At 38.8% G+C, this 27,604-nt stretch overlaps 1 protein-coding gene across 1 annotated transcript in view; it reads left to right on the top strand.

Moving 5' to 3' along the window:
- Positions 1-27,604, top strand: part of TMTC2 (transmembrane O-mannosyltransferase targeting cadherins 2) — a 380,329-nt gene that overhangs the window by 253,031 nt on the left and 99,694 nt on the right. Inside the window, exons 5-7 of the mRNA XM_077807709.1 lie at positions 12,155-12,240; positions 13,362-13,546; positions 15,126-15,204. Of these exons, the coding sequence (XP_077663835.1) occupies positions 12,155-12,240; positions 13,362-13,546; positions 15,126-15,204 (350 nt within the window). The remainder of the gene's footprint in view (positions 1-12,154; positions 12,241-13,361; positions 13,547-15,125; positions 15,205-27,604) is intronic.

The raw sequence follows: 27,604 nt of genomic DNA, 5'->3' as shown, positions 1-27,604 counted from the left end.
TAAAAAAGGGCAAAAAGAGTAAAAAGCTTCAGCTTCAGCAGGGTGGAGGCCCGCTCCTTAGTTTCTGCCCTGTGCCCCAGTGAGTCTAATGTCAGCCCTGTCTGCCACCTTTTTGTCCCCTTATCTGCACTGCCCAAGTGAACATCAGACAAGTAGCATTTGGCCTACATGGCTGAAGTCACAATGTGGAGGGGAGAAAGGAGGCTTTACTCAGTGTATGCGAGAGTGGGCTCTGTGAAAATGTAACTCTCTGAGTAGTCCAATTTGAAATCAGTGGAACTACATATAAACAATGGAGATACAATGGAACAAGAGTAAAGGTGGAAGAATCAGGCTGCACCAAATAAGTGTCTTATATTAACAAGCAAACAGGCTCCAAATAAGTGTCTTAGAATAGCAATCCGTATACAAGAGAGATCAAACTTGTTTGGTAATGTATCAGATACAGTTAGACTGAAAAGTGTAATGAGTATTCCACAAACATGTGCATTTATCTCACTCACAGATGCTCTGCCTTTATTTTGTACTTGATCAGATTCTGCCCCCTATGCTCACAATGAGGAGTAGCTTGCTCCTTGAACAGTGCCACTGACTAATGGAATTACTCAAGGATTAACTACTATGCAACTTGAATGAAGGTGGCAGAAGGTTGACACGCTGTTTTGCATTTTAAATTATTTCCTAATGCTGAAAAAAGAGTGATGTACCATTTAATGTTAATGACTTTAGGTTAAAACAAAGCAAAAATTAAAAGCAAACAATACAATGCAAAACAAACAAAGGCTTCTAACGTGAATTTTATACTGCAAGGTCAAGCAAAGTAGGGGAAGTTTTCTGTTAAGGTTGACAGCTTAAAGATCCATGAGTGATGTCATTTTGTGTGTATGTTTGTGGAAATAGTCTGCTACACATGTGTACTTTGGTAAGCAGTCTGATACTGTGAACATATTAATTAAGCGCTCCAGCATAGCTGTATTTAGTGTTGACAGTGCATCTCCATGCATGAATTATCACTTGAGGAGCACGTACAGAATAAAGGAAAATTTAACTCCTAAATAACTCCAAGGGGGAAATGACAAAATTTACTAATTATTCCGACAGTTCTCATCGGGTAGCCTCTCATTCTGGATAATTTATTAAAGTTTCCCACACATATAAGCCCCATTTAAAAAAAAGTTGAATTGTCCATTCAATTTAGACAATTAAATGAAGAAATCAAAAGTGAATCTGAAAGGGATGCATTGTCACAATACATTCAAATAACTTTCATTTCCTTTTTTATTATTATTGGTTTGGTTTGGTTTTACTTAACAGTGGTTGGAAGTTAGTAAAAGGGCCAGAAGTCTTTTGTGTGTCTGTCTTACTGCATTCACTTGGAATGCTTGAACTTGTTCTACTTCATCCAGCAGATTTCAAGTACTTTAATTTCTATGCTCTCAAAGGCAAGTTTGCGTTATGAAGAATGAAGTTTTTCTTTCCCTAGGGAAGTAAAAAGAATGGATGCAAACCTAAAGCCTGCAAATTGTGCTGTTGTAGCACTGGCTCACAATCTGCTTGGTACTTTGTACTGCAGCTGCTGTCTCCCCGCGCATCTTCTCCCACAAGGTTATGACTGGTATAGAAAGGCTTGATCCACTTGTATCCTGGCCATCTGAGAAACTGCCTTTCTTTCTGTCATCTGTCCCGGCTGCTGAGGGCATATTAGTTAGTGGTAGCGATGAATGAACTAATGTGCAGTGTATTCTGGATATGGTCTTTAATTCAAGAACTTTCTTCCTCCCACTAGAAATTTACTGACTTAGAGCAAAGGTACCGCTCTTTCCTCAGGCATTTGTTATAAATGGTGCAGAGGAAGTGGTTGTGTGGGAGCACATTTAAGAAGGGAAATTAGTTGTTTGTTGGGGAAATTATCTCCCCCTCTCCCGCACCTTCCACTTCTAAAAGGAAAAGTTGGGAGGGGGAATGATGAGTGGAACTATCTCTGTATTTGTTAAACCTCACACGAGTCCTGTACTCTTCAGAGGGGATATTTTTAAATACCTGCGATGAAATAAAGCCTTCTAAGTATCCAATCATGATATCAAGCTGATTTCCCCCCTACCAAGTCAAATCAGAATGGACAAAGTCTCCTATATTTAATGGGTTTCCCCTCTGAAAATGGAGAAACAACCTCCTCTCCACAATAAAACAGTGTTTAAATAATTCATAAAAAATTAAATAGTCAACCCAGTGTTAATCCTTTAGAGGCTTGCTAATTCGTGGGTATATAGAAATTGACTATTTTCAAAGGAGTTTGAGTAGCCACTGTAAAAGGAATAATGGACTCAACTTCTGCTCCCGCTATTGCTGGTTTCTGACCTCTTCTCAGGCCAGGAACCAGGGGAGGGGCGGTGGGTTGCATTGTGTGCTGAGGTCAGGGACAGGAAAGAAATGGCTTGATACCAGTCTTCCACATGAGGCAAGTATACTTATTCTCCTGGTTTTAAAAACACTATAAGCCTCAAAGAGGGTGTGGTCTTCGATTGGTGCAGAGCTGAAGGATTCTAGTCTCAGCCTCATGGATCTCAGTTTTTCCACATGATGTCTCTGCCCAGGCTCTGTACAGTGGTCTAGGTCCCCATCTTCCCTGGAAGCTTAGTCATACTCAATGGCTGAACTGCTGTTGCTTCCCAGCATCATACTTCATCACAAACATGGCTAATTTCTTAGGAAGGAAAAACTAATAATTCTCAAATTTGTTGTAGTTCTGTTCCCAGCTCTGCCACTAATGTACTTCCTTGGCAAGTCCTTTCGTACCTACCTATCTCACAGGTAGGAATATTAGGAGGTTTAATTAATCATGGTTTTAAACTGCTTTGAGATACTCTAAAGGAAAATGTGAAATACCCATTGGAACTTTAATCACTGTGTAACAAAAACTTCAATTTAAATGTATTAACCAACCTGAAGAGAGAGGATTTCACAATTATTAATTCAAATTGCAGAAATCCATAGTCACCTGAGTCTTGAAATGATAAGAAGGAACAACTAGAAGATTAGCTCAGCGGATCCAGATACACTTAAAATTAGTGCCTTATTTCTAGTCTGAATTTGTTCAGCTTCAGCTTCCAGCCATTGGTTCTTGTTAAGATAGCTCCTGTGTGTAAGACATTTGTAATTTATAATTGATATGTTCTTTAACAGGAAACCATCAGCCCTGTGAATTAATAACTGTAATATATAGGCAGCAAAATGTTTGGTTATCGAAAAAAAATTAGCAAGTATAACATAATACTTGAGTGTTTATATTGTTCCATCAAATTTTTCTTTGGGTATGTCTACACTAAAAAGGTAAATTGACCTATATTAGGTCAACAGCCATTGCAATAATTACTGCTGTGGTTTATGTCTTCACTACTCTCCTTGGGTTGGGTGGTGCGCATCCTCACCAGGAGCACTTCCACCAACTTAAGGGGGGCAGCATGGGGAGCTGAGCACCTGGTCTACCCCACAAGCTCGCAGACTCCCAGTGGGCTGCCTCCCCCGTCCACTCCCCATTCCCTACTGGGAGCAGGTGGAAAGCTGCACAGGGCTTCTCCCCTACCGTTCCTCACCAGGAGTGTGGGGGGAAGCCACCCATGGCTTCTCGGCCCTGCTCGAAGCTGGGAGTGGGGAGCAGCTGGGCTTTCTAGCTGTCATGCCATGAAATTGACAAGTCAGCCAACAGCCAATATAAGTAATGCAGTCTACGCAGACACTGTGTCGTCCTAACAACACCAACATAAGCCTTACGCCTTTCATAGAAGTGGGGCTATTATGTCGTGTAGTAGGGCACTTACATCGGTGGGAGGAAGGCTGTAATGTAGACACTGACATAATTAGACCAATGTAAGTTGCTTTACATCGACCTAACTATGTAGTGCAGACCAGCTCTTAAACAAATAGGTCTTCTCTGGCTTTTCCAAATTACCACAATTATTAAATGTCCATTATTCATTTTCCATGTCTTGTCTGCAACTCAGCAACAATTATTTGACAGTCATCCTACAATTCAAGTAGGGCCTTAGGTAATGTCAATGTATACTTCCTTAGAAGTATACAAAACATATACCTGCTACTATTGGGAGCAGCTGCATGGAAGAAGGTACTCAGTGGAGGTCGTTCCAGCCCAGTGGTGAATTAAGCTCCATAGGCCCTTTTATTCCCCATGCCCTCCCACCACACTGTGGAAAGACTGGAGAGCCATGGGCCCATCTGCCTCCTAAAGGGAGCTTTTCGTGGACCTGAGTTTTGAGATGCAGAGTGGTGGTAACATCTGTACAGCTGTCCAGAATCCTGCACTGGTTCCATTGGCAGAAACAGGATTTGTCCCTTAATATAACAGCTGTCCATTCATTCGCATAATGATGTAATGGAACACTGGAGCTGCACACATTCTGAATAATAGGAGCAACTCCCACATTCGAGCATCTCCCACATCTAGCAGAGATGTTATGCTCAAAATACTATGTTGCACAACTTTGCTCAAATAATTTTAGGAGCTGGAGAGATGATGAGGTAGTGATTAGGATCTTGATCTGGGAGACCCTGGTTCACTTCCCTGATCTATCACAGGCTTCCTGTGTGATCTTTGGTAAAGTCACTTAGTTCCCTATTGGTAAAATATGGATAACAACACTTCCCTGTTTCATGGTATTGTGACGATAAATCCATTAATGTCTGTCATAAATATAAAGGGAAGGGTAAACCCCTTTAAAATCCCTCCTGGCCAGAGGAAAAATTCTCTCACCTGTAAAGGGTTAAGAAGCTAAAGGTAACCTCGCTGGCACCTGACCAAAATGATCAATGAGGAGACAAGATACTTTCAAAAGCTGGGAAGAGGGAGAGAAACAAAGGGTCTCTCTCTGTCTATATGCTGCTTTTGCTGGGAATAGACCAGGAATGGAGTCTTAGAACTTTTAGTAAGTAATCTAGCTAGGTATGCGTTAGATTATGATTTCTTTAAATGGCTGAGAAAAGAATTGTGCTGAATAGAAAGACTATCCCTGTCTGTGTGTCTTTTTTGTAACTTAAGGTTTTGCCTAGAGGGATTCTCTATGTTTTGAATCTAATTACCCTGTAAGGTACCTACCATCCTGATTTTACAGGGGTGATTCCTTTACTCCTATTTACTTCTATTTCTATTAAAAGTCTTCTTGTAAGAAATCTGAATGCTTTTTCATTGTTCTCAGATCCAAGGGTTTGGGTCTGTGGTCACCTATGCAAATTGGTGAGGATTTTTACCAAACCTTTCCCAGGAAGTGGTGTGCAAGGGTTGGGAGGATTTTGGGGGGAGAGACGTGTCCAAAGTACGTTTCCCAGTAAACCCAGTTAGAGTTTGGTGGTGGCAGTGGTTATTCCAAGGACAAAAGATAAAATTAATTTGTACCTTGGAGAAGTTTTAACCTAAGCTGGTAAAAGTAAGCTTAGGAGGTTTTCATGCAGGTCCCCACATCTGTACCCTAGAGTTCAGAGTGGGGGAAGAACCTTGACAATGTCCATGAAGCACTCAGATACAATGGCGATGAGCACCATATAAATTCCACAAGGAAATAAACAGTACTGCCTTCAGAGTAGGGCTTAAATAATGTGCAGTGAATAAGTCCTGGGCCACATATTGAACAATGAGGATAAAACAAAATATTCTATATTCATTCTGCAAGCACTATCCATCTTGTGCCCTAAATGAGGCAGGAGTGCTGTGGAAAAATTAGTGTGTGATCATGTCACTGAACTGTATCATAAAGCATAATCACAAGGGGGTCAAATTAAGGTTCTCCTTCGAGTAATTGTCCATATGCATGGTCCAGCTGTTGGTGTGCATGTGCCCCAGGTGCTCAGGACCAGAGACTTTTTGGCCAGTAGTATTCGTAAGGCATGCCTGTCCCCAGATGCTCCTTGTGCTCTCCACTGAGGGCATATAAGGGCAGGGAATGCCTACCTCCATCAGTTTCGTCTCAACCACCTCCTGCATTGTGACAGATCATTGGTGGTCCAGTGTACACATCAGCCTCCTAGAACTCAAGGAGAGTCTGCAAGGTTTTTATCAGCAACATCAAGAGTCAGCACATGCAAATAATGATGGAAAATACAACCACCATGTTCTACAACAATCAAAGAGGAGCTAGATCTTCTTGCTGTATCAAGAAGCAGTCAGATTGTGGAACTGGTCACCCTGACAACAAACTTCCCTCTCAGCTGTCAACATACCTGCCCTGCAGACCTCCCTTGCAGACAATCTGAACAGACATATCTCATTGAATCACAAAATGGAGATCAAGGACCACATTCTTCATCACTTTCAATGAATGGGGCCACCCCCTTATAGAATTGTTTGCGACTTATTTTGCCTCAGGAGAAGTTCGAGCCCAGGTGCCCTGTCTGATGCTTTTCTTGTCCCATGGATGAGGGACCTTTTATACGCTTTCCCTCACGTTCCTCTAATTCCCAGAGTACTTTGCAAGGTCAGACAAGACTCCACCAAACATATTGATAGCCCCAGGCTGGCCAAGGGAGTTTTTGTTCCCAGATGTCCTAAGGCTGTCCAAGGCCCAACCCTGACACTGGACTTGCTGTCATAGTTCAAAGGGAAGGTGCTGCACCCAGACCTCAGGTCTCTGCACCTCACAGCCTGGCTGCTGGATGGATGTCTAGCCTAGAAGTTTCTCCAGTCAGGGATATTTTGTTCAAAGCAGGAAAGACTCCACCAGACATACCTCGTGAAATGAATGAGATTCTCCCACAGATCTTGGTTGAGGTCACTCCTCCCTCATGAAGCACCTATACCAGTAATGTAGGAGTGGCTGCTAGAGCTGAAATGATCTAATCTCTCTGAGCTCCCTGAGAGTCACCTGGTGGCAATTTCATCATGTCATCTGCCTGTTGACAGCCACTCTGTCTTCTCTTACAGACCTGAGATTCATAAACATTTCATGAGAGACTTTCCATCTGTTCAGGGGCCCCATTTCCCCTTAGGGCTTTAATCTAGTACTTCCCATGCTTATGGGGCTTCTATTCAAACCTATTGCGTCATGACTCCTTTTACATCACTCCACAAAAATCTTCATGGCAGAACCCTCTCCCTGCCAACACACATGATTGTCTTCCCTGTCTTCCTCAGGACTCATCCAAAGTACTTACTCAAGGTGGTCATGGAATTCCATCTAAATCAGCAAATCCACCTATCTGTGTTCTTTCCTCATACATGTAAGACAGAAGCGGCCCTCCACCCTTTGAATGTCAGAAAGCCTCCAGTATTTTATCTGCAAAGAAGAAAAACCATTCTGATCTTGTCCAAGGTGCTTTGTAGCGTAGTTGATGGACTGAAAGGCAAGGTCATGTCTTCACAAATTCAAGAATCTTCTCAAAATGGATTTCAGAATGTGTGAAATCTTGTTATGACATAGCAAGAAGAGACCCACCTGCAGGGTTGAAAGCTCATTTCACTAGAGCCTAGAGAGCCTCATTAGCTTCCCTGAACAATGTCTCAATCCTAGACATATGTAAAGGCAGTGACCTGGTGCTCTGTTCATACATTTACCAAGCTCTTACAGAAGCCTCCAGCTTAGATGCTGGTTTTGTTAATGCTGTTCTCTAGTCCCTTCTTTCATAGACATCCCATAGTGGAATATGTATATAGATAGCCACTTGAGGGAGAATGAATAGTTACTTACCTTTGAGGTATGTTGTCCGTATGTACATTTCACAACCCCCTCTCCATCTCCTTGACCTCGGTGTCCTCTCACTTCATATTTTGTAGTTGAGAGGAAACTGATGGCACTAGGCGCACCCTGCCCTTAAATGCCCTTGCCAGACAACACAAAGAGCATCAGGGTGCAAGCTAGCTGTATGGCTACAGCTGGCCAAAAAGTCTACAGACTTGAGTGCGAGGGCACATGCACACCAATAGTGGAATGTGTATATGGACAACACATCTCAAACTCCAGTTTCTGAATGGGTAAGTAACTTGGCATTTCCTAACTTTGGAGTGCTTGACTTTGCAACCTGCATGTTCTTTTCACATGGCTTTTTGTATGTAATAATATAGAGGTTGGATGAGACTGATCATTTGTAATGTTTGTGTATATGCCTGTTTATTTTGTTCATGAATGAGGTAAGAGCTGATTTTTGTACTGAAGACAGAAATAAGCCTACCTCTTAAGCTCTACTAATACCAGTGCCATTTCAGGAAGACTGTGATAATTGTGCCATCCTGCAAGTCAAGTGTTTAAATTACTGTTTCCAATTTCATGAAAGCATTATTTTCTTAACTGTTTATCTATTTAATTAAATATTTTTATCCTCATTTTTGGCAGTGATCCAGGCTGGTTATCTTTCAAAAACAGTCCCAAAAAAGTGTGACTTAATTTTATTCAACTAAAAAATTTATTTTGGGAATTTTTCTTGAAATCCTTTCTTGATTTTGTTTAAATTGAATCTAGAACTAGATGCACATAAATCTACTCAGTCTCATGCTCTCAGAAGCCACAGGGAAAGTAATAAGGTGTCAGAGGTCAATCAGAGCCAATTTCACATAGGAAAAGAGGTAGTTTAATGGCTGATCAAGGTTCTCTAGGTCATATACATCCATTTTTTCATTTTACTGAGACTCATACTAAAATAGAAATAAAAGTCTATTTATTGGAAGTCAATATTCAATCTCACACCCACACAGCTTGTTGTATCTATATGAACTTTAAATAGCTAGTGCAACAGCTGCAAAAAGGTGTTTGTGTACTGAATGAGAAAGGGGAAAAAACTGAAACCATGTAGCATAAAATAATTAATCGGAAGTGCTAGTACTAAAGCATGCAGTAAAAACAGGGAATTACTTCAGTAGTAGTGACAAATAAGTGTGTTTTTAATCCAAATGGTACAAACATCATACCAAAGTAATTCATTATATTCAAACTGAACAATTAATCCGTAATTTTCTCACTATGCAAAAATAATAAGAATTCATAAGAGCTTCCTCAAGCACAGAGGTTTATAAATCCAAGGATTTAAAAATATAGGAAAAACAAATGCAAAAGGCATGATGACTTAAGAATTCATAAGAGATCATGTAACGCTTGTGCTTGGTGTTGGTTTTATATATTTGTGATTATTTCATTGAACTAAAAATCTCATAATAATAAGTCTTTAAGGACAAGTGCTATATAACCAAAGCTTAACAGGGAACAAAACTAAAATTCTAGAAGATTTATTATCTATGTGTTATATTATCATTGCTGAATCTACCTGGAAGTCAGTGGGCATGCTGCTAAACTTAAAAAGTGACCTTGTATTTAAAAATAAATATTTAGAAATCAAGAATCTTTTAGAATTCAAGTCATATTCATTGTTTTTCCCCCCCGATGGAACAGAAGTAACTTTTGTAATATCTTTTTATATGCAACCACTGTGTTTCTTTAAACAAACACTAGACATGAAAGTTGCTCTGTCATTGACTCAAACTACAGTATGTGGGAACTACAAATAAGCAGCCTTGATACTGTGAGTGATTTGAGCCACTTAATACTAGATTATCCTGAAAACATTAGGGCAAAAGTGAGGCTGGCTGGTACTGATGAAGAGACAGTAAAGTTAAAAGGCAAACACAGAGTATATCTCTCCGTAAAGAAGAGACTGCATTTGCTCTCCTCAAGTTTAGTAATCTTTCTCAGTGAAAATTATTCCCCCTTGTCTAGGATTTAGAATTTAATATTTTCTCTCTTAACTTTCATTTCATAAGGAATGCATATATGCAGAGGACTCCTATGCTCTTTCTGTCAGGGTGTTTTTTCTGTAATGAGTGTGCGTGTGTCTTCTGGCTGCAGTGAAAAGGATTTTGTTGTTGCTTTATTGTTTGTCTGTTTTTTGTTTAAAATAAAGCCCTGGTACCTTTCTTTACTCCCGAAAGAGCAAACAGCAAAATTTCTTTAAAAATTAATCATAATTCCTCTTGAAAAGAGACATATTTTCATGAGAACTGTTAATCTCTTAATACAACTGGAGCCAGAAAGAGGAGATTGTGTTTATGCCTGTTTGTGTGTAATTTATCAGATATTCAGTATTACCAAGAATAAGTTTCTGTGCTCACAGATGGCAGGGAAGTGCAAGTTCTTTCTGTTTATGCCCTTATTGTCCCTAGGTAAATAGCATCTGAGAACTGTTTATAGTCCTGAATCGGCAAAGCACTTAAGCGAGTACTTAAACTTTTAATCACATGTGCAGTACCATTAACTAAAATGTATTTGTATAATACAGCAAATTTCAAAAAAATATTAATTTGAATTTTCTAAGCTTTTTTTGTTTTCTTGTGAATTAAATCTCCACTATCATATTAAATGTAGCATTTTTGGATGTTCATTTATAAGTCACTCAAATAAGGTGTATATTATAAGTTAGCTGTGCATTTATCTGTTTGCTTGCGCACACATATATTTAAAGAAACTTCCTGTAATGCATAGTCAGTACCCCATTGTCAGGCAATCAAAACCAAGAAAAAATAGTTGGCCCTAATAAGAAGAGCTGGTCAAAAAATGAAACAACATTTTGAAAAGATTGATTTAATTGTTTTTTATTATTATAATGTGTCATTTGATGACACTTTTAATCAGTGTAAAAAAAAATTTAGATCCAGTTATAAAGCACATTGGAAAAACCACTAATAATGAGAAATAAATACCCAGTATTTTAATTGTTAAAATCCAATTTCAAAATTTCAGCATAAATCTAATTGTAGAAAATTTTGACTCGCTCTGTTAATGAGGGTTGTGTCCAAGATGTCATGCCAAGTTTCAAATTACAGACGTCAGCTACTTTTTCTGCAGGCCTCTATTCAATTCTAGTCATATCTTGAAAATAAAATAAATGAAAAATAGGAAAAAGGTATTTCCCCCACTCATCTGCTGGCTAAACTCAAAAGTGGCTGACTGGATTTTGCTCAAACTGTCGTAAGGGGGGGAAATCCTCTTTGTATAGAGATCAAACATGACTCATCCTAATGTGTTCATTTTGAAAAGTTATGAGAATGTAAAAATGAAGGGAAACAGGAGAAGTGTTTTAAAATGGACAAACTGTTTTGCAGCCTAAACTGTAACGACCACTCCATTAGTGGTTGAATAATGGTTAAATGGTTGTACGAGCAGGGGACATGTCTTAGCAGAACAAGGTCACAATCCTTTTTGTGCTACGCTAATATCAGTAATTAATCATAAGATATTTTTTAAAAAATCTTAGTTTTAAACATATGCATCCATTCATTTAAAACATCCTTTTAGATCTGCAGGGATACTGAAAAGCTTTGGGGGAATATTCATTTGAATATAAAGCTATGAATTCATGTCAACAATATACATGGCACTTTTTCTTAATTTTCCACAAACATTCACAGATATAGTGCGTGTGTGTGTGTGTCTGTCTGTGTATTTAATTCAAAAGAATGTTTTTTGAAAGCAGAAGTTCAGTTAATACGCATGTATGTGTTCCCATGGAAGTTAGTCCTGAAGGATTCACACGTCAGTCTCTTTAATATACTTTCTCCTGTTACTAAAGGTTGTCATCCAACCGCAGGGTAGAAACAGCAGCATGTGAGCTAGGTGACCAGTCACACACAATCATGAATATTCTAACCAAATAGCTCAGACAACCTATAGGCTGAAATATATTTTTATAAATTGGTTGATGACAAATTTTGAATAACAAACACATTCATAACATTCAGGTCCTTTCCAGTCATGAAAAGAAAAAAATGAAAGATTTAGTGCAAATAGCTCACCAACCTCTATCTGCATTAAAAAAATTTATCCCTAAAAAATCTCTCATGCTCTTGAATGTATAAATGAATCACCATTTTCCTAGGAAGCTGACACTGCTGCATTTTAGTAACCGTGTAGGCAAAGGTATATGAATGCACCTGACACCTATGAATTAATCCTATTTTTTCAACCATAATAATAATGTTAGTATTTGTGAGCATTTTATTTATTTATTGCTTCTCTGAAATACAAATCGGTATATTTTCCTTTCGTTACCTTAATTTTGATTTTAATATTTTCATTTCCTCTGGGGTGATAGAACACTGCTCTGGTTTTAAGGTAGTCCTTTACAGTAAATTTCTATCTCCTTCTTTTTTTTTTTTTTCCTGATACAGAGGATTACTGCTGCAGGAAAACAGCAGGTTTTCAGAAGCACTACACTACTATAAACTGGCAATTGGTAGCAGACCCACATTAGCTTGTAAGTAATTCAGTAGGTTTTTTTACATTTCTTTTCTTCCCTCATCCTTGAACTATTATAAAGCTAGAATGAGAAGGATAACATGCGCTGTATTTAGGCTTGGCAGAATTTTTTTTATATATAATTTCAATGGATAATATCAGTGTTTTATTTTTCAGCATTTATTCAATTTTTATCTATTTTAAATTTTCACAGTTGTGGGAAATAATGGGGGGCTAAGACAGCAATTATTTAATGACAGTGTTGACATTCAAAATGTTAAAGCTTTATAACCATTAAAAGAAATTTTCAACATCACACATATCACCATGTAGAAAGTAAATAGCCTTTTTTAATCAACAAAAATCTAATTGTTCCAAGCCTAGATATATTATAAAGTAATATTCCACGAACCACATTAACTGTGAGAAGTCATGCATATATGGACAGTTGTATTTAAGGAAATTTGTTCTCAATATTAAAATGAGAGGGAGAAATTTATTTTACTCTTCAGTGAGCTGCAAAACAATCACTCTGTTGTTCAACATCTGCTCTCTGATAGACAATGGGCTACAGAACTGAAAACGATGGCACGATCCCATACCATTCAAAAGAATGGGCTGGTGAGCCATGGACACTGTGACTAAAATATATGACATTGATGTTTGTTTTCTGATAGCCAGTCTCTGACTTTAAGGCATGTGGTGAGTCAATAATACAAAGTTTTTGGAATTTCTTATTGGGACAATCTTCCACTAGTAAGATTTGTTGTTTATTGCCGGTGACTAATTCCAATACCATACCAGTAGACTCTAATTGCAGGTTGTTGAGTCTGTTTGGTATCCCCTTGATTTAATGTATTAATTTATTTATGTATTGGAGGCAAGGTGGCTCATGTTTTCTTTTACATAAAAAAAAAAAAAGTCTGCGTAATATATTATGTTTCTAAGAAAACAACAGCCAACCTTCAGGTGAAGTTCTATGGCCTGTGTTGTGCAGGAGGTCATACTATGTGATCACAGTGGTCCCTTCTGATTTTATAATCTGTGAACATGAATATCTTTTGGTTTAAAACGATAACAGGTATGATGACATAGTGGAACCCCGCTAAAACATGTAATATTTGTTTATTCCCCTAACAGCTGCCTATTTAAATACTGGTATTATCCTGATGAATCAAGGAAAGACTGAGGAAGCCAGGAGGACGTTCCTGAAGTGTTCAGAGATCCCTGATGAAAATTTGAAAGATCCTCATGCTCACAAGAGCTCTGTTACCAGTTGCCTTTATAACTTAGGAAAACTCTTTCATGAACAAGGACATTATGAGGTGAGGACCCAATTTTCCCATCCCATGCAAACATCAACACTACCCCTCCCAACCCACAAAAAAGTCCTTATAATAAATAATACCCATCATTTATATACAGTAGCACCTTTCATCAACAATGTCAAAGTGCTTCACAAATATTAATTGATTAAGCTGCACAAATCCCCTGTGAGGTCGGTGTGGGAAAGTATTATTCTTCAACAATTTACAGAGAGGGAGGCAGAGCTGCAGAAATGTTAAATGACTTATGCAGTGATGCATAGCAAAATAGTGTTAGAACCAGAATGAGAACCGATGAAATCTGGGACTTTTTGCTTTCTGCAGTTTGGTCTGTTTCATGAGATTGTTGTCATAAATGGCTGAAGTATATCTGAAGCCACTGGGGAGTGTGTATTAAAGGTGGCCTCTGTGCCTGAATAGCAAAAGATGAGAATCTGTTACAGCCCCAAATAGGGAGTCCATGGCTCTTTAGCTCAATCTGCTTTGAGCTCTGGAGGTCCCCAGTGGTTCAGCCACTGGTGAGTCAGCAAAGATAGCAGCCATCATGTATACAGATGAAAAGACCTCTGATAAGTATTTTGCCTGCTGGAGATATACTGAGAGCTTGGTTGGATGGGTGGGGGTGTTTTGGTTTTGTTATGCTGTTCCTGTCCAGCCAAACTTACTTCAGAGTGGTAGTTGCATGAGGCTGTGATCCATGTAACTTTTTCTGACTGCAACATATAAACTTTGCTGCTTATGATTAAGTACACACATGCTGTTCAGACTCCCCTACATCCAGCTTCCTTTTTCAGCTCTATCAAATGGCAGTGATTAATGTGTAAGAATTTTATGTCTGCATTTTAACCAATCTTTAAAGATAAGAGAGCAGCAACATACTATATGGCTGTGCTGTGACTGTACTTAGAGTACTATGTTGTTTATAAAAATCTATGGATGGGCATGGTTTTCAAAGGATAAATAAATGACAGGTCTCTTCCCGGGGTACTTACCTTCTAAAATAGACTTTACATGGTCATGCAAGTATGTTTTCCAAAGGACTCTTACTACTTACACTGAACAGTATGCATCTCCAGTGTGTCTGCTGAATGAAACATTAGTATGTGATCATGCAATTCAAGTATATAACATCATGCACATGCACAAGAGCACACAGGAACCTTAATTTTGGCATTTCCCAACTCCTGAGTGCTCCTCCTTTTTTTCCTCATCCATGTTCTTTCCCATGGAGGAAAGATTCAATAATAGGATCTGGATTCTATTGTTAAGTGATACTAGGCAATGATACTTTATTATTAGGGTGCTTATTGTAACAATCTGATATCAATCTGAGCACTCTGTCAGTCCACAGAATTTTGAATCTGTAACAAGACACGCACAAATGGAAATCATTCAGACTGGTGTTAAGGAACTTCACATCCCTTGTTGATCCTTTTATAAATATGATCTTCCTAGTGTATTAGTAATGAAGATATTTATTTCTTTTTTTCATTCTGGGAGGGTAGCTAGTACCTAATTCACATGTGAAAAAGTGCTATTGAAAATGGTGCTTTAGTAATGTTTTTCTTTCCTGTTTCAGGATGCCCTTATGGTTTACAAGGAAGCAATACAGAAAATGCCAAGGCAGTTTGCACCACAAAGCTTATACAACATGATGGGTAAGAGCAATTATAATATCACAGTGATATTCAAGGAGGCAGAGTGAAACTAGAGTACTTAGTCATACAACTGGAGCTCAAGTGATTCAGTTAATTAATAAAACCAAATTAATTTCCTCCAATAGATCTTAACCATAAGTAGGTTCCAACTTCAGAGTTCAAGTAACAGCAGTAGATTTTCTTGACAAACCCCAGTAGATGGTTACACAAGTATATTCTTGGTTTCTTTCTGAGTGTTCCTACAGCACTTAAATACACATCATATTGATTGCAGTGGTGCCCACCTGTAGAATCTCCTACCTAATATCTAAGAAGCATGTGTACTATTTAGTGTGACTAGTGGAATTTTTCATTCACTAAGCCACCTCCCTTCCCCCATTCAGTTACCATTGCAGCCAGTGGGAGTCTTTTCATTTATCTCAACACAAGATGGATTAAGTACTGGATCACTAAGATTATTACATGAGGAATATTTAGATTGTATTATTAAATAGCATGCTCAATGGGCTCACAATCCAATTTGGATGCTTTATATCAAGGGTGGCAAACAAAGAGTGGAGAAGAGATTGAGTAAGGTGAGGTCTACAATAAGAGAATCCAATAGTCCCTCTGGATCCAGCTGATTCCTGCCCTTTCAAAATGTTGAAGGCAGCCTCAGTGCATTGCATTGTCAGTTTTGGTTTCTTTTCTTAAAAAGTGAAATTATTTTTTTCTCATTTTTCAAAATATAAATGTAAAGAGAGAGAAATTTGAGTTAGATAAATCACTTGACTTAAAACCTGATATAACCAGGTGGCAGGTCCGAAGATCTTGCATAGAGATACAAAACTGTTTAAGTAGGACCCTGCACAGAAATGCATCTGTTTCTGTTGACTCACCTTAATGTCTGAATTATGGTGGGGTTCGGGGTCCTGTGAGATCCAATCTAAGATACCAAAGAGTTTGAGTGTGTTTCTGAAGTACAGAGAACTAGGGTAATTGTCAGAGAAAAAGCTCTAGGAACAACTAAGCTCAAGAGAGAGGTCAGCAGGGGCTGGGATTGTTATTCTTTAAAATAACAATAAGGGAAAAGCCCAGGAAAGGGAGTAAGTTTGAACTATATCCCTTGTGAATGTGTGTGGATGCGCTGAATCGAGAGGGGGTTAGTTTTCACCGATACTTATTTCACCAGAAAATGCAGATTCATGTTGAACAAAACATTCAGCAAATTTGTCAAATTGTTTTGGTAAAAGAAAAACTAACTGAATCCAAAACAATATAAACATTTGTTTTGACCTTTTCAAAATGTTTATTTTTTTCTATATGAAGCAACTTTGTTTTGAATTTACTTCAGTTTTATTTAAAAAATGATTAAAGCTTGAAAATGAAACATTTTGACCTGAAACAACCATTGAATTTTATTTTTCTTAATTTTTTTTATTTTTATTTTTTACTTTTTGATTTCCAAAAAATGTTTAAAATTTTCATTTTGGGTCAACTCTACTTTTGTTTTTGGTATGACCAGCAAACCAAAAAAAATCAGCTATTTGCACAGCTCTAGTGGAGAATCATTGGAGGTACCCTAGAGAGGATTATGATCCAGTGGAATCAGATAAGTTTTAATTTGGACAGGATAGCAAGCAGTATACCCTTCAATGTATACTGTGCAACGAACATGACTCGCACTTACGCTAAAGGGACTTTAACACACGCATTGAATGATTTAATTGGGGATTGGTCCTGCTTTGAGCAGGAGGTTGGACTAGATGACCTCCTGAGGTCCCTTCCAACCCTGATATTCTATGATTCTATGAATCAAGATTCTGATCCTCACTCCCCAAGTTACTTGTTTTGTGTGTGTAGTTTATCTCCCTTTAACAAGATACTTTAAGTACTGGATGATGAAACAATTATTCTAAAACTGCAGTTTGATCTGGTGCTTTTTCAAAGCCTATGTCTTAAAACGGTTAAAGGTGTAAATTCAAAATTAAATATTTGTATTGCCATGGTGATAGCATTACTTGTTTTTGATTTTCTCTAAACCACACTCACTTTGGCAATGCATATTTATTCACTGTTGTTACTTTTCTGGAATACTGAATCTCATCAGATCAAATCAATGGCTAAAAGTCTTGCTTTTTGACTCATTTTTTGTTGATAAATGGTCTAGGTTGTGTTACCAATTCATCGGTTTCATCTGTCAGCATGCACTGATTATCCTATCAAGCTGACCAGCAACAGCCATAGTTTTGTTTTGTGAATTAGACAGCTGCTTATTATTATTGCCCTATCAAGACCTTTGGCAATTGTAGTGTCTAGATAGAGCTGGACAAGTTTGACTCCCCTTTTGTGTGCAAAAGTATAATTTCAAAATCTTGAACAAAATATGATTTCCAGTAGCAAAAGTTGCAAAATTATAGTAAAAAATATTTCTGGTAAAACAGATTCTGTAATATAAAATGGGTGAGTTACCCTTTCCTCCTTTTTCTTTGAATGAAGTGATCCTATGATCCTATGTTTCGCATAAGTACTGCTGTTTTAAAATAGAAAATAATCCCAAGATTTGGATAAAAATAGATTCTTGACTGAGTACTTTACCTACCCCCTGTCTATATGTAAGAGCTAGTGTTGCCTTTCCCAACTCGTTTTATAAGCACAGTCCTCATGCCACACGTCCAAACTCATTCTTTTCCTGGGATTTGGATTAATGAGCAAACAAAACAAAAAGATGACATAAAGACCAGCTCAGTCCCGCTCTTAGGCTTGGCTACTCCTAGGATTATTTCATCCATTGCTTTACTCATGTTCTAGAGCCTCTCTCCTTTAAACAGTCAGACCATCTCTCTTAATAAAAAGTCACCTGCCTCAGAGTCAACAGAGCTCACTTAACACTTTTTCAGAAGGATCAGTGCCTGCTAACAAGGTTGCAAACAGTGCTAGGCTGTTACAGGGCTAGATAGCAAATATAACTTTCCCTAAATTTAGCATTTCTGGATAGATTGCAATGCTAGAGCCAACAGACTAAATACATCCAGTCTACCATTGAATGTACCTTGCAGATCGTATTTATGAATTGGGCACTGGGATGTGTGTCTGTTTTTGTATATAAAGTTAAATTAATCAACATGTTAGCTGTATAGCTATTGTTTGGATGTATTATTTTAGGTAAGCTTGCCTGCCTGCTTCTTGCAAGGCTTTGCCTATGAATAAACTTTTGCATTAGGTACAAAGTGGGTAACTGTTAGGATCGAGGTCTGCCAGAGCCCACCTGCTTGTAACTGCAGGAATTTGACAATCTGAGCTATGCCCACCCAGTTTATGGTGGATATCTGCTCAGTGCTACAGAGGAAAAGGGGAGAACCCTGGAATGCTCTCAGTATATGCAGGAGAAGCCCTTCCCTATCTCAGATCTAGTGTGTGTGACCAAGAATCTCCATAGCTGAACATATAATCCAAGAATATAGAGGATGTGAGGCCAATCACCTCCAGTTGGCTTTGTGATTAAATTTAAGCCTCAACCACTTGCTGTCTTGAGTACACAGCATTAAATGCAAGTGTATGATTTGAGAAAATGTTTCATCTGATTTGATAGCCATTTCCAGCTATCATTCCAGGGATTTAATGGGGCTTTCCTAGAGATTCCCCCCATACAATGTACATTATATACTCAAAGGAGTATAAACAGGAGGCTCATAGTTTTTACTGTATTAGGATTTGAACTCCAGCTCTCCAAGTGCATTATCTCACCCACAGTGTTAAACCTTTGCACCACCTGTTTTCCATGTTTTGTGTTTCTGTACTTTTCTTGTGCTTGTTCCCATTGGCTTTTTTACTCTAGCAAGCCAATGACTCATTCCTTCATTGTGCCACTTTGACTTTTTGCTTTTTAAAAATTAGGAACTAGTTTGCCTCTTAAATTAAAAGGGAATCTTTGACCCAGAGGATCAAGTTATCCATTTGGCTTTGTGTTTTGCTCATGGTATGAAAGGCAGGGCCAGGAGACCTGCGTCGGATGTTCAAAGTTCATGTGTATGAAAAGCCGCAGTGTAGATTTTGGTATTCTATCACTGTGATTTATTTTGCCAGGTGTGCAGCAACCAAGCTAAGGAAACCATGTGTTTTGTTGGCTGTGTACCAAGAAAAAAAATTATTTATTTTTCTTTTCTTAAAAAGAAAAACACAAAACAAATACAAAATTTAAGCCTTTAAACTGGAATTAAAATCATTATTCAATATTCTGTGTGGGGTTGGCTTGGTATAAATTTTTTCTATGGCATTCATCTTTGATATAAATTTAAAATAATGTACTAAGGTTACAGGGATTAATTTGCTTGGCATTACAACATGCACTACAAAGGCCAGAGTCCAGCTTAGCTGCATTAAATAGGTAATATATTTTGTTTAAAGTTTCAATTAAAACCTGGGGTCAAAAGATATAATGGTCCTCATGGGATCTTGAACATTTCAATGCCAATATTAGGATTGCTTAAGGATCAGGCTTGGGTCTAGAAGTCTTTTGCTTTCCTGGAAATATGATATTATACAGTTGATTGTATTACACTGCTTTTAAAACCACACAGGCCCACCTGCTACAGTAATTCATGCTTCTGCCAGTTTAGTGGTGTGAAAGAGAGTGAAATGAACTGCTGGAGCTTTATGTTAATATTGAGAGATAAAGGGAAATATATGGATGATGTTGTTCAACTTATTGAATGGCAAATGCATGTCATCCATCTCTGACTATTTTTCAAGAGCATTTCTGTTAAGCTTGATAACCATTTTTGATGAGAGAGCTTCTTTTGTAAATTGCATCTAATACTAGGTGTACTGAATAGTATGTGTACACAATGCAGATTATGAGGAAAAGTGGGGAACAGAAAAAGAGGGACATTGGTGGAACTTGTGACTTTTTCATTGATTTATAGACTTTAAGGCTGGACGGGACCATCATGATCATCTAGTCTGACCTCCTGCTCATCACAGGCCACAGAACCTCACCCATCCACTCCTGTCATAGATCCATAACCTCTGGCTGAGTTACTGAAGTCCTCAAATCATTATTTCAAGACTTCCAAGTTACAAAGAATCTACCATTTAACACTAATTTAAACTTGTAAGTGACCCATGCCCCATGCTGCAGAGTAAGGGGAAAGCCCCCAGGATCTCTGCCAGTCTGATCCAGGGAAAAATTCCTTCCTGACCCTAAATATGGCAGTCAGTTGGACCTTGAGCATTTTGGCAAGACCCAACAGCCAGACACCGGGGAAATAATTCTCTGTCGTAACTCAAAGCCCTCCCCATCCAGTGTCCTATCACCGGCTGTTGGGGGATATTTGTTACTGGCAGTTGCAGATCAGCTACATGTCATTGTACCACCCCTTCCATAAATGTATCAAGCTCAGTCTTGAAGTGAGTTATGTTTTTTGCCCCACTGCTCCCATTGGAAGGCTGTTCATAAATAAAGTTACCACTCAGTCTCGTTCTCGGCCTTCCCAATTTGCCTCTAAAGATGTGGCTCATGTGCAGATGCTGAGCACACGTGCATGGTGAAAAGTTATTATCCATGGCAAGCTTTCTTCTTTCAGTCTCTTGGAAGTTAAATGATTTCTCCTTGTTGCTCTGCTACATTACACATGGACGGAAACCAAGCTGTCTTACACCAGTGGAAGCCATGTATAGTACAGGTGGGGGAGCCAGATTTTACATCTGGCATAGAAATAGAGGTTCACATCACGAATATGAAGATTTAGCACAGACAGAGGAGTTTCTGTGTTGATGGTTATAACATAACTATCACTTTATTTGATTAGTCTTTTGGGTGGATGTGGCCATTTGTACAAGCCTGTTAATATTGTTAAGACTCCTTCCCCTTTTGCCCCTTACAACCAGTAAATGCTTTTCTTATTGAATTGCTTTTAAATATTGTTTAGGGCTCCAAGGAACACTTTTGTTTGTATAGTCTTACAGTTCATGCTGTGCTAGACTTATTTTTTAAGAGCCAAACATGATTGAGATGTGCAATATGTGTCCCACACCATAACCCATTAAAACATGATGCCCTGGACTTATCTCAGATTCAGTTGTCAAAACATTGGGCATGCTTCTAAGGAAGTTTTACTGGAAATTGTTTACTAATATACATTACAAAACATGTATTTTCTTTAAATGTATATAAGCTGAACATGAGGCCTTTTTTCTCCTCATGCAAATGCTTGATTGTACATTACAGAGGTGCTAATAATGGAGTTGGCTACAGTGGGATACAATAGCTCCTCCCCTATTCTCCTACCTCACCCCCAAGTAGGTTACTGTAGTTTATATCCGCTCATGCAAAGCTGAATGTGAAACTTTTGGAGGATTGAAACTTCTGGCTGTTTTGTTTTAGGATTCTAATTATTCAGACTGAGTACAAAGACTACAGAAGTGAATAGCTAAGGGGGTTGTGGCTACTACATTTGAGACCAGTTTTTTTCCCAAGTTCCAAGGGTTTTTGTTCACATTTTTCTTCTCCTTTGGACAATCAATCTCTATTCTCCTGTAAAACACTTTATTTTTTTTTTACATACACAGTATTCTGGAAAGGCCAGGAGCCTATGAGTTCAATATTTTAACATATTAGGAGTCTGGATTAAAAATGAGCATAACCGTTACATTTTCAGACAGAAATATAATCAGATATCTAAACTGGGCTACTGGTATACCAATTAGGCATGGGCCAAATGGTAAGTCCTTTTATCAACTGCACGTTGAAAAGATATACACTATTGACATAATGTCAATGTTTACCTCTTCAACAATGGCTAACATTTTTTACTATACACCTACATAAAATGAAAGGACTGAGAGACAAATTATCTTTTCATTTACAAATGCTGAGTCGTTCCATTTGTTCTCTCCGTAGTCACTGTGGGTGATACATCTGTCGGAAACTAAAAATCAAATATCTATCTCAGCTGCATTGTTCGTCAATGACTTCTTCTTTCATTGGAGGTTTTCAGACTATACTTCTTTAAAGACTGTTCAGTTCTCTATTGAAATTCATTTGCTTTTTATTTTCATCCCTCTCCATCCAGTTCTAAGATTTCTTTTTAAAGTTGATTTTCATTCTAATTAAACCAAAAATCTGAGTCTCCATTTTGATTGGCTACAAGTGGCCTATAAGAACCAAATCCATATAAATGGGGAATTGACTCCTCTCCAGCAAAAAAGCTTATAAAATACTGTGTGCTCTGAGAAATCTTCAAAGAAATTGTTCTATGAAAGAAAGAAATAAAATATGCTTGTTCTGTGTACATTATACTTCATATACATTAAGATCACATGCACCAATGGCTCCAGAGAAGCTCTATGTGCAGAATATGCTTACTAACAATAGCGTGCATGCTGCATTATAGAGTAAACATAACTGTTACGCATAGCTATAACTGTGCTTTCAGCTTTATTATTTGCATGCATACCCTAGTAGCTCAGAAAAAGCCACTGCAATACGTTCTGTGAAGGTGTAACGGTACAGTACAGTCGATGCAAAACATGTAGTAAATATGCTTATTAACCAAGTGCAATATAATTTTATAAAATATCTCCTTTTATTCTATTTTGAATTCCATTTTTCTCAGTGCAGTGGCCAACTTGATGCTTTGAAACTCTATACTCTGAGATTTTATACACCAAGGTTTTGCCATGAATGATTTTTTTTTGGCAGATTACAAACACTTTAAAAATACAATCTGGTAATACTAAGAAGCAGATTGCAATGCATCTCTCCTGACTATAGGTAATATGTATCTGTATTTGTCTTTTTGTATCTTCAGTGATACAGTGATCTTCAGGTAAGCCCCTGGCAAGCCGCAAAATGCTTTGTTTACCTGAGTGTGCACAGGTACGGCCGCTCACAGCTCCCAGTGGCTGCAGTTCGCTGTTCCTGGCCAATGGGAGCTGCGGAAAGTGGCACAGGCACCTCCCATTGGCCAGGAACGGCTGCGAGCGGCCGTACCTGTGGATGCTCAGGTAAACAAACTGTCTCGCGGCGTGCCAGGGGCTTACCCTGAACAAGGCACAAACCAATTTTGGGAACTCCTGCTGTAGAGGCATAATGCTGGTACATTCGCAGCCCCATAGTAGTCTGCTATGTAGTAGTAGGGGCATTGCCAGCAGATCGAGGGACGTGATCGTTCCCCTCTATTCGACATTGGTGAGGCCTCACCTGGAGTACTGTGTCCAGTTTTGGGCCCCAAGCTACAAGAAGGATGTGGAAAAATTGGAAAACGTCCAGAAGAGGGCAACAAAAATGATTAGGGGACTGGGACACATGACTTATGAGGAGAGGCTGAGGGAACTGGGATTGTTTAGTCTGCGGAAGAGAAGAATGAGGGGGGATTTGATAGCTGCTTTCAACTACCTGAAAGGGGGTTCCAAAGAGGATGGATCTAGACTGTTCTCAATGGTAGCTGATGACAGAACAAGGAGTAATGGTCTCAAGTTGCAGTGGGGGAGGTTTAGTTTAGATATTAGGAAAAACTTTTTCACTAGGAGGGTGGTGAAACACTGGAATGCATTACCTAGGGAGGTGGTGGAATCTCCTTCCTTAGATGTTTTTAAGGTCAGGCTTGACAAAGCCCTGGCTGGGATGATTTAGTTGGGGATTGGTCCTGCTTTGAGCAGGGGATTGGACTAGATGACCTCCTGAGGTCCCTTCCAACCCTGATATTCTATGATTCTGTGCTTATCAATACATCTAACGTGTTCCCCTCAGGGAAATGGCCTTTGCTTGGGTTATTCAGATTTCAGGCTTTCTTAGTGCTGAAAATATAACAACATTATATGTGGTATGTTTGAAATTTTCTAATATCTGCCTGAAGTAGAAATAATCTTGAGATATGCAAATCCCTCTTGTTTATGAACAAACCAGAAGTAAAGACAGGTAGTGATCCTAAACTAGAACTGCATAACGCTGCTTGTCTCCCTGTTCACACTAAATAGGCCCCTTTTTGTTCTTTTTCAGTATATGAGACATGTTGGAAATTCATAACTCCTTTCTTCCCCTCTTGGGTGCTAAACCATATCACAACCTACACCCTTGAAGGGTAAACTGGTAAATTTGACTCCTAGAGAAGATAACTCATTGTAGCCACCTGATCTTTTAATTTTTTTTTTCATAACTAAATCACTCTTCTTATTTTCTTGGGTTTTTTTTAATTGATCATTGTTTTTGTCTTGAATTATTTCACACCTTTTCCACTGTGATGATTTAAGTGTTGTTTTCCTGTTTCTAAGAAGTTTTGAAATGTCTGCCTATATTGTAAGATTCCCGAGGGCTCTGGTGTTTATAAAAAGAAAACACCTCAAACTGCTTTTGCGAAGATAACGGAAGTGTTGCAATTGATTCTTCTCTGTTGTGTGTAGTAAATACAGAATAAACTAACTTTGAGTTTCAAGGCTTTTGCTGGCGTAGGTCTAGTTAAAGGATACATTATATCCATTATGCTTCCCTTTGTACTAAAGTATTAAATTAAAGGGGTTTGTGGTGAAACAATCTACAAAACACTTTAAATATAGCATCATGTATAAATATACTAAGTAAATTACAGCTGCAGTGTAATAATGAGATCATCTAGCCCATCCCCTTCCCAGTGCAGGATTGCCTTTAAAGCTGGGCAATCTAAAGAGAATATTAGGTGAATAATTCCTCCCCAAATTTTAAATTTGTTGAACAAATTATTCCAGTAATGTGGGGTCCCCTATACCTCCTCCCCCACACCAACTGAACTTTACATTGGTGAGGTCTGTTTTGTTTTAGATGTCCTGTTGGATGTGGCTTCCACCAGTTTCAGGTTTAAAGTCCACAGAATACTGAAGATAGGAATCTGTAAATTAATGTTACTGCTGAGAACTCGTTTAACCCTGCGAAGTATTTGATGATCATGTACTTGTTGTGAACCATCAAAAGCTTTCCTTTTGGTATCTCATTATGACTCCTATTCAGCTGAAGCATTTAAGCACAGGGTTAAGTGCTTTTGCTGAATTGGGGCCTAGATTCCTGTAAATTGACTTGTTTTCCTTATGGTGTCTGAGGTACCTTTGAAGCATTGTGACATATGACAGATTTCCTTCTGTGCCATTGTGATATAGTATGTCAAAGTGGGATATACATTCATTAAACTGCATAGGTTTGACCGGATACATTATCAAACTGAATTTGTTATATAGCACCATTTCTGTTTTCGGTATGAGCACTTTACAAATGAATGTGTTAAATGCTGATAGTGTGAAGGTAAATGGAGCAGCCAGTTTGTATTCTGCAGCTACTTTCATATCTCATGTCACTGGGTGCTCTAATAAGGATTTACTGAAAGTTAGATCATTCACATTACAAAAGTTTCTGCAAATATACAGTAGTAACTGTCAAATATCACAAATTGTATTTTGAAATTTTTGTGCCTGTGCAGATATATATAAAATCTCATCCTAAATGACAAAATCCAATCTCTATATAGCTCATCCAACAGAATGGTTGAAAAACATCTCAAACCATAGAAGCTTTTATTTGATTTACTTCACTTTAACCAAGAAAATGACCAGATTGATTGAACTGAAATTTTGCAATATTCCCACCCCCAATCTGGGACAAACCCCTTCACATCCTTAACCTGAAGTGATTTTTTTAATAGCAGGGCTCTGAATCCTCTCCCCCGCCCCCCACCCAAAAAAAATGATGATTTATAGAGGAAACCCTGATAGACCTTCAGCTGTAGTCATATGATCAAAAGCTGCTATATTACAGATGGTTAGAACCTGGGCTTTTCAGGCAGAAATCAAGCTTTCAGTAGAAATGCTTGAATATGGTCAGCAAAGGAGAACAATTTTAAAGTCTTCAGGGGAGCTTTCTGTGTGGACAGTTTGACATTTAGGTCAGTAAATTTAGAGTTGAATTTCTGCGTGCACAGTCAACAATACCCTCCAGGAGAAGGTCATTTAATAGTTTTTGCTGTGAAGTACTTGATTTCTAAAACCTTCCAGAATTTAATCTGCCTGGCAGCCTTTCAAGCGCACCTGTTTATCTCTCCAGGTCCTTATATTAGCATGCATCCTGAGAAATATTTGATAAGATTGTGTCTCTTCATAAGTTTGAACAGTGCATAGTGCATTGTGGGATCTATGAGACTATTATAGATGGGTCTGGCAACACCATTCATTGAGGTTGTCTGTCACTTCCAATTGTAAGACCCTATTTTCAGTTGCTTATAATTTTGCCTGTCACCATTCAGGTTGAAATTTTTCATGCCAGGTGCCTGCCTCAGATCTTTTTTGGGGAGGAGTGGGGAATTTTAAGATAAGAGTTTAGCCATTTCTGAGAACGAGGCAAGAGCAAATATGTTGTTGTGCTCATGCTAATTTTTGGTGGTCTTTTCTTTGAGTAGCTGTAGCACCTTATGCTTTGAAGCAGTGACTTGAAAACTGAGGGGGGGTCAGCGGGGTGGCCTTCATGCCAGGGATGTGCCTTTTTCCATCCCTGTGCAAACCTGCCCAAATAGGATTAAGTTATAATTCTTTGAAAAAAAAATCACAGTTTACACATGCTCAATAGAGACTTCTTAGATTTTAGCAACTAAATTCCCTGAAGGTTCAATCCACATTGGACATACTACAGCCTGGGACCAAGCAGGACTTTTCCTGAAATTGTAGCTTTGAGCCGCTGCAGGCCATGATGGGTCTATAAGTCAGGGCGCCTGAACTGAGTATAGGGAGCAGATCTCTCCTCTGCTGTCAATAATGCCCTACTGGGCCCAGGCACTGTGGAGGAAGCCAACCAATTTGAATGCAGAGAGAACAAGAACCAGACTTGCAGATGAGAGGCAGAGTAGATTTGGATAAGAAGTCTGGGAGAGGGAAACTAGACTAGGAGTTGAGGTGGGGAGGGAGAGTGGGACTGGCTGAGCAAGGAGATTGGGACTCGGCGCTGAGGAGGGAAATGACCAGTGGGGACTTGGAGCCAGTAGTTGGGGAGGAAACTGAGATAAAATGAGAAGGCGGGGAGAGGGGACGGGGGAGCCTGGGACTGGCTGGGCAATTAAACTGTGACTTAGAGCTAGTGAAGTGGCAGGAAAGTAGTCAGGGAGGAGGAAAGATATATCAGAAGAGGAACTGTGGTGCAGGGGGAAGCAGTGGGGTTGCCTGAGCTAAGAGATGGGGACAAGGAGCTGAGGTGGGGGGAAACACTATAACTAGAAGAGAAGCCCAAGGATGGAGATAAGGTTTGGAAGCTAGTGAGGATAGGGAATGTGGACAGGGAATGGGAGCAACTGGAGTGTAGGATGCGGTGGGGAAAGAGACAAGGAATGGGAGGAAGGGCAGGGAAATGGGAAAAGCTGGGCAAAGAGACTGGGAGTTGAGGGAAAGGGCCACAAGGACAGGGGAGTCTAGA

The sequence above is a fragment of the Eretmochelys imbricata genome, chromosome 1 (assembly GCF_965152235.1).
Source record: "Eretmochelys imbricata isolate rEreImb1 chromosome 1, rEreImb1.hap1, whole genome shotgun sequence".
Lineage (NCBI taxonomy): Eukaryota > Metazoa > Chordata > Testudines > Cheloniidae > Eretmochelys > Eretmochelys imbricata.
The sequence above is the reverse complement of the archived record's forward strand: the minus strand, read 5'-3'. Positions and strand labels throughout refer to the sequence as shown.